At 38.2% G+C, this 12027-nt stretch overlaps 1 protein-coding gene across 2 annotated transcripts; it reads right to left on the bottom strand.

Annotated features, from left to right (window-relative positions):
- Nucleotides 1-269: 269 nt before the first annotated feature.
- LOC126469553 (uncharacterized) lies at nucleotides 270-11619 on the bottom strand. 2 transcript variants are annotated; one of them, XM_050096675.1, is made up of 5 exons: nucleotides 11375-11619; nucleotides 11113-11250; nucleotides 10706-11006; nucleotides 578-717; nucleotides 270-450 (listed from the first exon to the last, which is right to left on the bottom strand). In XM_050096675.1, the coding sequence occupies exons 1-4, from the start codon at nucleotides 11444-11446 to the stop codon at nucleotides 668-670; spliced, it is 561 nt and encodes a 186-aa protein (XP_049952632.1). In that variant the 5' UTR covers nucleotides 11447-11619; the 3' UTR covers nucleotides 270-450; nucleotides 578-667. The 2 variants fall into 2 exon arrangements, with proteins under 2 accessions (XP_049952632.1, XP_049952628.1); XM_050096671.1 differs by lacking the exons at nucleotides 270-450; nucleotides 578-717 and having other exon boundaries at nucleotides 8923-11006.
- Between the last annotated feature and the right edge of the window lie 408 nt (nucleotides 11620-12027).

The following is a 12027-nucleotide window of genomic DNA, read 5'->3' as shown; positions in this document are numbered from 1 at the left end:
GCCACACATTTCTATTAAGGGAGGTGTAACTGAAAATAAACATTTATTTAAAAAATCATTACAGATATATTTATTAATGTACAAATCTAAAATTTTACATGTGTAAAGCAAAAGAGCTGTGTTTCTAACAGAGAAATATAATAAAATATGCAGGATTAATATTTTGCCAAAAATTTGAATTTTTAATTTTATTGTATTTTTTTATAAAAAGCCATAACTCAAATTCTAATCACACAATCTGAAAATTTTATTGTAGTGTCCTGAGAAGATAAGACCACTGAACTACAGTTATTAATTTATGGTACACATTGTATCATTAACAGAGTTTTTAATTTTGCACATCCAAAATAAACTTTTTTTTCCTACATACAATCATCTACAAATCAGAATGTAATTGCAGTATCTCATATATTTTGTTCCAGGGAGACAGCAACACATTGCGAACAGTTCCTGAAAATTTCGTAGCATTAGCATGTATACCTTTTAAGAAAAGGCTTCTAATAATGTAAAAAATTTAAAACACAGAAAATGAGGTTCACAGATTTTCTTCTCATACTTCTAAATGTAATAAGCTTACCTCAATTTTAATCCATAGTGATACTCCTCATCCTCAAGGTCTCTCGTCTCCTCTTCAAATCTGCCTGGCCTGTATTTGCAGTTAAGACACTCATCTGTTAGCATTCTTGACCATTCTCTCGTCGACGGTGTAAAATGCTTCTGTTGTAAACAAACCATGACATATCAACTCTCTTCAGCACTTCAACTCTACCATTATTTCCATTATTGTAACAAAACTGCACCATAGACAGCTATTTTGAGTCCACAGAAGTTCCTTTCTTGACCATCTAATCCTAATTAATTACTGAGGCTTTCATTTGCATTTTGTGTCTTTCCATAAAGACACTTCCTTAATAAATCAGGGTTTGCAAGAAACCTTAATGTGAGCTTAATTCCATTCATAACAGGTTCTGGTAATGAGTTTTTATGTAATACGTCTCATTTCTGTTGTTGAACTTACACAGATTGTGCATTGGTGTTTGGTCAGTGGATAGTTTGTGGAAAAAAATTGCTCACACAGCACGCTTCACTCCCTCTACATTGTGTGTTTTTCCTGATAGCTCTCCCATGAAATAACTGAAGAGAATCGATTTCTTTCAGAGTAAGCCTGCCTTTTCCTCCTTAGTGGTTTTCCATCCTCAAGTACTTCGCCTTTCTTCCCTTTCAACAAGCAACAAAGCCTACCACCAAGCCTCTTTTTGGATGTGGCCAACACATCCCAACTTTTCTATTGTTGTATTGCACAGATTTTTATCTGTTACAGTGTTGAAAGAAGAGTTCCCATCACCAAGGTATTTAGTATATCTAACACCTTACTGGTCCTCAGATCTAAAGAACCTTCTCACACTTGCAGCAGCCTCCATGCCCCCATTTGAACCACTATAATTCTTAGAGCATGCTATTGCATACTTTTCTTGCCAGTTTCTCACTGTCTTCATTGTTCGACATTTTTCTTGTTGTACACTGGTGGCAGGAAGTTTATGAGTTGGTTGTGTTTCCAGATGTCATCTAGTTGTGTTTGATGGTGCCCTCTGGCAGTGTGTGTGTATGTGCTGAGTATAATGTGTTGTATTGGGTTCTTTAGAGCTTTGACGAGTGAAGCCATTGGCAGTGTTTGTAGTTTGGACATAAAGACTGGAAGATTTTTCAGTGAGTTACCAATTTTTTTGTTTATGTGTATGCTGTTTACTTTAGGTGTTATTGGTGTGCTGTTTGTGATGCGATAAGACGTTTAATTTAATGTGTGGCTTCTGTTGTTATGAATGGATATGACGACCAAATATAACAATGCTATGTAGCAGTCACAGATGGTGGAGGATGTGTTGTCCTTTATTAAATTTCTCCAGTTATTTGGACTGCTTGCTGAGGTTGTGAAGTGAAGTATTTACCACGAGAACATAAGGTTGACCAGAGTTCTGTCATCTCGGACCAGGGACGGGTACATGTGGCGGTGTCAACATGATAACGTCTAGTGCTCCAGTAGACATGGTAACTGGCTTGAGAAATCAAGGTTGACCATGAGAGAGATTATTTTGCTGACATACCATTTCTGTTATAGGACCATGATTAGTTTTTGTGTGCATGAGACTGGAGTGAGTGAAAGAATGGTGTTAGATTGGTTTCCTTTTTGTAGGGAAGTGTGTTCTGAATATGCCAAGTATAGCAGGGAGTTGGTTGTATCAGGGGTGGCGGTTGAGATCAATGAGCTACAGTTTGGAAGGAGGAAGTATGGCAGGGATGGTTGTTGGGTTGGTTTGTGAATATGGGGAGCTGTTATGTTGGTTGGTTGGTTGGTTGGTTTGGGGAAGGAGACCAGACAGCGAGGTCATCGGTCTCATCGGATTAGGGAAGGATGGGGAAGGAAGTCGGCCGTGCCCTTTGAAAGGAACCATCCCGGCATTTGCCTGGAGTGATGTAGGGAAATCACGGAACTAAATCAGGATGGCCGGATGCGGGATTGAACCGTCGTCCTCCCGAATGCGAGTCCAGTGTAGCTGTTATGTCAGGGGGTGGACTGTGTTTTCAGGGTTTGGAGGGCTGAACTAAGAGGGAATTGGTGGTGTTGATTGAAGAATATATTGAGGAGGGAAGTACTGTGGTTTCAGATGCTTTTGGTCTTATAGGGGTTTGGGGAAGAGGCGTTTTGACCATTTAGTTCTGCATATTAGTATAGAGTTTAAAAATTCTGAAACTGGTTCATGTATTAAAATGATAGAGGTTTTGTAAGGGGGCAGGGGAGGGTAGGTTAAATCAGTCATATGGAGTGGGAAGAGACATTCTTATTACTTGAAATCTCATTTAGATGAGAATTGCTGGTGGAAGAGTGTCACTGGGGATTATTGTGTTTTCTGTGTTTTTTTGAGGTCTGTGGGTAAGGTGTACATGCCAATGGTGTTAGTTGAGGGAGTTAGGTATGTGCAGGTGGGGAGGGGACAGGTTGTGGATAATGGTTGTGGATTTAGGTGGGTGGGTTTTGGGTGGGCACGGTAGGGATTGTTTTATGATTATGTTGTAGAGGACCTATCTTGTCGCAGTTGTTGTGGATTTGTATGGTGTGACTAAGTTTTGTTTATTTTGTGGTTTTTATTTGTTGGCGGTTTTTTGTTTTGTGGAGGGTGGGGTGACATGGATGGTTTGTGACTAATTTGTAGGTGGTATGTTGTGGGTGGTTTGGGAGATTTTTTTGTTTGAGTCTTTCCTGTTTTGTGTGTGTGTGTGTGTGTGTGTGTGTGTGTGTGTGTGTGTGTGTGTGTGTGTGTGTGTGTGTGTGTGGAGGGGGGGGGGGGGTTGGGGTGGCCAATCCAGGAAGGTGTAGTTAGTGATTTGATATCATTAGCTGTGGTTGATCTATGTAGGTCAAGGGAAGTATTCGATTCCAATTTTTGCACCATAGGATGGTGGGGTTTCGTGTTCCGCTGGATAGGTCAGGAGTCCACTACACGCAGCAGGCAGCTACATGGGTAGCAGGGGTTGTGTGGTGTAGACTGGGCGGTTTTTTAGGTTAGATGGCCTCGGGCAAGTACAGAAAGGGCAACAGCCTCAAAGGGTGCGTGGCAAAGTCAGGCAATCGGTATTGTAATTGTAAACTGTCGAAGCTGCATTGGTAAAGTACCGGAACTTCAAGCGCTGATAGAAAGCACCGAAGCTGAAATCGTTATAGGTACAGAAAGCTGGCTGAAGCCAGAGATAAATTCTGCCGAAATTTTTACAAAGGCACAGACCTGTGGTAGGGACAGAGCATCGAGTGACATTATACTGAGTGCACTATCCGAAAATTACCTCGAGCAATTAAACAGAGAACCGACTCGTGGAGATAACATCTTGGACCTACTGATAACAAACAGACCCGAACTTTTCGACTCTGTAAGCGCAGAACAGGGAATCCGTGATCATAAGGCCGCTGCAGCATCCCTGAATATGGAAGTAAATAGGAATATAAAAAAAAGGGACGAAGGTTTATCTGTTTAGCAAGAGTAAAAGAAGGCAGATTTCAGACTACCTAACAGATCAAAACGAAAAATTCTGTTTGTGTTGAGTGTTTATGGAAAAAGTTCAAGGCAATCATAAAATGCGTTTTAGACAGGTACGTGCCGAGTAAAACTGTGAGGGACGGGAAAAACCCACCGTAGTTCAACAACAAAGTTAGGAAACAACTACGAAAGCAAAGAGAGCTTCACCGCAAGTTTAAACGCAGCCAGAACCTCTCAGACAAACAGAAGCTAAACGATGTCAAAGTTAGCGTTCACTGAATTCGAAAGTAAAATTCTACATACCGACTTGACAGAAAATCCTAGGAAGTTCTGGTCTTACGTTAAATCAGTAAGTGGCTCGAAACAGCATATCCAGACACTCTGGGATGATGATGGCATTGAAACAGAGGATGACACGCCTAAAGCTGAAATACTAAACACCTTTTTCCAAAGCTGTTTCACAGAAGAAGACCGCACTGCAGTTCCTTCTCTAAATCCTCGCGAAAACGAAAAAATGGCTGACATCGAAATAAGTGTCCAAGGAATAGAAAAGCAGCTGGAATCACTCAACAGAGGAAAGTCCACTGGACCTGACGGGATGCCAATTAGATTCTACATAGAGTACGCGGAAGAACTTGCCCTCCCTTGTAACAGCCGTGTACCGCAAGTCTCTAGAGGAACGGAAGGTTCCAAATGATTGGAAAAGAGCACAGGTAGTCCCAGTCTTCAAGAAGGGTCGTCGAGCAGACAGGCGTCTAAAGCTAGCGAAATGAGGGATGCTCAACTACCAGACCTACCGATAGATGGCTCTAGCGCGTGCCGGCAAAAGATTATATCATTGAGCGTTCACTAGAAATCACTGGTGTCCGCCATATCTGAATTTGGCAAAGAACGAAGTGTCAAAACACGGATGAAAATGTTTTTCGTTCTGCGCCCTCATATGTCTTTTATATTGGATGTTCTAGACATTTACACATCAACATAATGAAGTGTTTCTGATCTAGCGAGAAAAAACAGTGACAGTTCTGCTATGAAATTCCTAAATTCGAGTGTGTTTTGGAAGTTTGAGAAGCTGACCTATAAATCGTTTACTATTAATTTTATGAGTACTTATTTGCCCATATTCAAACACTATTTAAGATTCAATGGAGGTCAACAAATTACCTTACTTCCCAAAGCTTTTAACTACAGGTATAATTCGGAAAATCAAGTTTGGAAAACTGTGAAGACGTCTCTTTTTTTAAAAAAAAGAGACATAGTTTCCTTAGGGGTATCTTTACTGACAACAGAAATTACAATTGAACTATTAAAGTATTACTTACGTATAAACGGAAAAATTGTTATTTTTCTTTATCTGAAGTGATGCATTACCGATCTGCATATATGCTGACACTAATTGCAACATGCACTTACGAATGTGGCCCTCTCTTTGATCAGAAATGTAAATGCCATGATTTTATTAACGCCTGTACCCGGCATGGTGTATTTTAACTGAGCAATAAGGTAGAAGCACCAGTGTTTGACAGTGCTTCAGTCTTTGATACGAGACAAGAAATACATTTACATGAGACAAACATAAAGGCCAACGTTAAGGCTCCTCTTAAATGCATGACTTGCATCATTTGGAAGTTAAGTCTAGTAATAATATGATACTGGACTGATCGATGATGATGTAGAAAGTGAAGGAACTTGTTGAAAATAACATCGATCACAGCTTTTAGTTTTAAGGTTGGGGTGTCTTAAAACTGTAATTTTCCAGTCTGACACCCAAACAATGACTGGTACCATGGTTTTATTTTAAAATTGAATTCAAAACACGTCAGTGGGCAAAATTAATTACACTGTGAATTACAACATGGAATTTTATTTCTGTGAATCTTGGTTCCAGTTTATGACATGGTGTCAATCATTGGAATGACTGGTTGTCAGTATAGGGCCTAACCAAAAAACAAACCTGAAAGCGAAAGCTGCAGAAGCTGGCCAGACAGGCACCCCAATGGCTGCTACAATCTGTGCGAGACAAGGGTGACATTATATTGCAAATTTAGTGTAAAAAGTTCCATATTGTCTGAATCTGTCCTATACTGACGGCACATTCTAGTCCAGTCGATTTTCTTCTCTGCAAAAGTACACTAGTCAATACCAGTGGCACAAAGGTAGTGCCAAATTACAAACTATCCGGTAACAACAGAAGTATTGCTGGACAATGTACAGTAAATAATATGTAATAACCTGAAAAATTCAGAATTGGTTTGAAGAAATAGAACAGTATTTGGAAAGAGAGTAACATTTTGAAAATAACAAATGACGCAAGTAGAGTTTTCAGTTCTTATAAAAGCTCACTTAATTTTTTTTTTTTTCCCCTGTCTCTTCTCCATTCTCAAGGGGAAAATGTGATAACATAAAAGTGCAAGAAAGTTGTGTACAATGTTGGAAATGAAAAAGAAAATCTCACTATGCTTTAACAGCATATGCTGCTGTAAAGCTTGCTCCTCCTAAGAACATGATTTCCTCCCATCTCTCTCTCCCTCCCTCCCTTCTCCATGTGAAGAGTATTCCTGTAATAATAGCTAATAGCATACCAAGAACATGAGGGTGTCACAGTGGAGATATGTTTTCTGGTACAGACGTCTGATACAACTATTCCACAGCAAAACTTTCTTTCAATAGGTGTGGTACGAGTGCACTCCCATAGGATAACAGAATATTATGTCCTCCAGGAATCACATTGGGTACACCACATTGAGCATAAACTGTACAGCAACTACAACATTTTGTGAGCAAGTAATACCAGTCAGTATCTTTAATTTTAACATAACTCTTGACTCCCATAATTACCTTCTTATATGAGTGCTTGTACTACAGGTTATTGGTAAAGCAAATACTAACTGAATAGGTCGTCGTACTTTCAATACTTAGCAGAAATTCTGAAAAAGTAAATTGTTTTATTACTGTATCACCTCTATGGTGACTTAAGAGGTACTGACTGGTTTATTTGAACATTTAATAGAAGCCATTTTACCTGCTATTGATAAAGAGCCATTCCAAGTTCTGTACTGAACAATCTCTCGCTTTTTTCATGAGGTTTGTTATTCTGTATACTAATATTTCTTCTTCTAAATGGTAAATAATGCATTCAGACATGGTTGGTATTAAAGATAATTCATGAAATAAATTATATTTGAACCAGAAAATTAAAGGTTCCACATGGCACATGAAAAGTATCTTGCTACACACATGTATGTTCAGATTCCAAAATGTCTGTGAATTTGAGTTACAAACTTTTTTAAATAGAAATATGAAGAGCACAATACTTTGGGTCTGCAATAACTCAAATGTAAAATACTTTAGCTCCCTATGGGAAACTTTGTTCTTTACGTGACTCGTGCAACTGCTTTCACTGTTAATGGAAAACTAAATGGTTTATGTTAAAGTTAACTAGCAAAAAGTGTAACCATTGTTATATAATTTCTGTGAAGTAAGACTCCTTAATGTTAATTCCTTCCTTTGTCATCATAACTTGATAATTTCAGGTCCTTATGGGACATATGAACTAACAAAATGAAATGCTTTTATTACTATGACCAAACAAAATCTTTTTAACATGTAGTACACACTTCAAATCAGCAAAAAGTGTAACTGTATAATTAAGGTAAATGTTGATGAAAATTAGGCATGTAACATGAAGACTGAAATTTCCTAGATTTTCAAGTGTAACTGTAATCACTGTATTCTGTACTTTGTGGTGCTACAAAGATAATTCTATATGATTATTTGCATCCCCCCCCTACACAGGAACATATAATAGGAAGACCTCCTAGCAAAATAAAGACAAAATTCAGAAAATTAGGTTTTGCCTTACTCAGGCCCGTTATTCTAGAATGGTTCTAAAGTAATAAGAATGCTTACGATCAATTGGAACATTGTGTTCATTCTAGGAAGTATTACAACAAGAATTAACAGAGTAATGATTTTATTGCTCTTATGTTGCAGATTACCCACCAAACATTACTGTTTGAAACATAGGGCTACTGCGTACTCCATTAAATCACACCCATCCTGTGATTAAACTGTTTTCTTAAAGTGAAAAATTCAAGTTAACATAGTTATTGAGGGAAATATTTTCTCACACTGAAAGCCATCTGTCAAATAAGTCTCAGAACATTTTTTTCATTAATTTCACACAAATCACCTGTTTTTAATGCAAGTGCATATTTTGTAACACCAAACATCTTAAAATAAGCTTATATAATAAACAATTATAATTTTGTTACAATATCTACACAGGATGTAAAGAGTTAATTTTACTTCAATGTGATTCATCCTTTGAAGTTCATCATTACACAACAACAAACCTATGGACAAAATAGTTTTAAAAAATCTGTCAAAATGTCACATCCATCTGCATGGAATGTCCCATTACATAATCTTTTCCAATTTGAGCACTATACATGATTAAACAATATGAGATTATTTAACTTCTGCCTTATACTTGATTTGTTGTTTAAAATTTTCTCAGCAGACTTTTTTCCATATGTTTTTAAGCATATGCAGGAGTACAGGGATGCAATCTTACAAACAAGTTGAGTCTGATGTAAGTCCTCAATCCCAATTTCATAATAGTAATCATGACCAAGAGCAGGAAATGGGTAAACTACAAATTTATTTTTAACACAATGAAAAATCTTGCACAATTTTGGTAAACATTTCTGGAATACAGTGATCAATTAAATTGTTATATTTAGATTAAAGTTCAGTCTTGATCACGTTATGTCTGTTTTAATGAGTAACCGGTTTCGGTTACCGGTTACTCACGTTATGTCTGTTTTAATGAGTAACCGGTAACCGAAACCGGTTACTCATTAAAACAGACATAACGTGATCAAGACTGAACTTTAATCGAAAAATCTTGGCCTGTATATATTTCTGTCGCCTATCCCCAGCAATCACAAACATCTGAAACAGTTTCTCTGAGTATTCTATAACAGAGTACACGCAGTCACTTGTTTTAACCAGTTTTCCCCGGTTAACAAAATTTACAAATGCATTTTTATTGGCCATATTGGGAAAAGCTTGGAGAGCATCACATTCTAATGCAGATTTAACTACTGGTGGCTTCAGTATGTGAAGACAGTCTTTGCATGTGATCTGCCTTGAAAGGTGCAATGACACATACCCTGCAATATAATAGAGTATATTTTGCTTGTAAAATGAGAACTTAATCTTATCATCAAGAAGTGCACACCACTTTTCTACTTCATTTTCTGCAGCACTTTCATCGCTTTCTGCTACATGCTTTCTTGCATGAAAATCACAAACAGTTGGCAAACAACACATTAAAATTTGAGCAATTCCCATTCATTGCAGTGACACTGTTACCCAAGAGCAACTTTCTCATGGCACATTTGAACTGGTATGCATTTGGATTGTTGTTCCAACCACCTCTGGACCGAATGCAGGGAGGGGGGGGGGGGAACTCTATGTGATCTTGTGACAGTTTATATGTTAGCAAATACTTCAGAGGAAATTCAACACAAAACATACTTGCCAGAGCTATGTGCCTGACTGATTGCACATTGAAAATTATCCAAAAAGCAAAAGTATTTCTTGCATGGAGCAGCAACGGAACACCTATGATTTTTCAGCTTTTGATATAATTTTCAGTGTCTCTGAAAATACCAAGCCAATAAGAATTGTTGTCAAGTCTCAGGGGGCTCTTGTACCCTTTACCTAATGGATTTCTGGAGTTCAGAATATCAAAAATTCTACTGTTGCTTTCACTTCCTTTAAAATTTAGATCACCAACCCTCCTCAAAAACTCCATACTATCTGCCACACTAGAACTCAAAGTCTGTGCAGCTAATGAAACATTCATTTTTCTATTTACATAACTTAGGCTATATGTTGTCCTGATAGTTTGTTGGCAAATGTCATACCTTCTTGTTGTACCTTGTTCAATTGCTCAATGAAATGCCATCCAATAATGCCAGTTGGAGACTCAATAACAGATACTTCTGCTAGAGCGTTTCTGGCTAACTTAATCATATGACACATGTCCAAGATACAATGAACATTGTATTTTTCCACAAGGAAAGTGGCTTTTAAAATCACCCTTGGAAAAATTTAAAGTACAGCCAAGTGAACATAAAGTGCTTATATTTACCTTGCAGCCATCACATGTAACACACCAAACCCTAATGCCAGAACTGTGCAGCCTCTCTAAAGCAGATTTTATCAGTGTGGCCTGATTATTTGCCTGTACAATGCTGATAAATAAATATGCAATTGGGCATTTAAATTTGCCTTTAATAGAGACAAGCATGAAAACCAGAGCCTCAGATACCTCTACTACTTCTTTTGACTGAGGCACTTCCACACCAAAGTCCATAAAACCTGTGTATCACTTACTTCCTTGGTCCCAAACTACTTGCTTCCTAATTGCCATACTGTCTACTATTAGACGTGAATCGCTGAACTGGTCCCTTACAATTGGTTCAAATCAATGAACTTAAAAACATCTTTTAAGAGGCCAGGTTCACAGTCTACACTTGCCACCCATTTGGAAATCAATGATTTATGGGGCAGAGGCATTAATTTTTGCAGGTATGCATATGCTGCTGGTGAATAAAAGTACACAGTCATCGCAAACATTTTCACATTTGTTGTGTATCTATTACCCTTTGATGAGAGAGAGTTGCTCACTAAATTGCACACTAATTCCACTTGTGGTCCTTTCTGATGATTGAGGAAGTTATGTAACTTCTCAGGAAGATGCCCCTCCTCCTTCAATGAACTTATGATGTCATCCATGGAAAACACTTTCTTCTCTCTTCTTCGAAGTTTTTCACGGCCGCACTTCAGTTTACGTTTTAATTCGTGCACAATGTCTGAGAAAAAATTGCAAATTTCGGTCGCCTTGTCTTCCATTCCTACTTTCGACTGCATACCACAATCAATTACTGAAGAAGCAACTGCACTCTGAAATAAAGAAATAATTTCGTTATATATGATTGAAATAACTCAAGGCATGATGAAAAAATATTATAAGAAAACTTTGGGGGTGTGAAAACATTCTTATACTAACGTTTTCGACACAATTCGCAGCTTCTGCATTGGATAAATGGGTCATGCTTTCCACGCAATAATTCTCATTGACAACATTGTCCACGCAATCAGTAGCTTCTACAGTGGGCAAATCGAGCACGGATTCCATGACAGGACGCTAAAAACAAAAATATGGACCTGTATTACAACATTGCTTAGACCTATGTAGCCCAGTTGTGTCCGTACAAAATAAGTTCACAAAAGTAAAAAGCACACACATAGCAAGGAAATTAATTAGCTACCTCAAATGGAGAAGCATCGTTGTCACTCAAAATCCTAACAACATGTCGTCGTGGCTGTTTATTTGGTGGCATCAAATGTGTCGGAAAGTCAAAAACTTATGGCACTGCTTCGGGTTTGAGACGTTTCTTCCACGTTCCGGGGCTCACTACGTAATCATCTTGTCGGAAATGGTTTCCGCAAAGAAAACTGTAAGACGTAGGATTAAAACCTTTCCGCTTCACGGAAGTAATCCACTTCTTCAGCAGCTCTGGGTGCTTTAGAGGAAACCTGTTCAAAAACATCTAATTAGCAAACGCACTAAGTCTGTATTGTATCAGTAGTCCTATTACCTGTGAAATGGTAAGTCACCTTCCTTCTTACTCCATCGCTTCATACAATTGAAAGCGGAACAAGAAATTACCATTTCCATAATCCTTAATTCCTTATACACCGTACAGACCGAGAGAAACTTCTTGCCAAATTCGAATATGGCGGGCAATACAGACGACAGTAATCAGCTGGTAGAGCCATCTATCGGTAGGTCCGGTAGTTGAGCATCCCTCATTTCGCTAGCTTTAGACGCCTGTGTCGAGCAGATGCGCAAAACTATAGACCTATATCTCTGACGTCGATCTGTTGTAGAGTTTTAGAACATGTTTTTTGCTCGCGTATC

Source organism: Schistocerca serialis, chromosome 3, assembly GCF_023864345.2.
Source record: "Schistocerca serialis cubense isolate TAMUIC-IGC-003099 chromosome 3, iqSchSeri2.2, whole genome shotgun sequence".
NCBI classification, from domain to species: Eukaryota; Metazoa; Arthropoda; class Insecta; order Orthoptera; family Acrididae; genus Schistocerca; species Schistocerca serialis.
The sequence above is the reverse complement of the archived record's forward strand: the minus strand, read 5'-3'. Positions and strand labels throughout refer to the sequence as shown.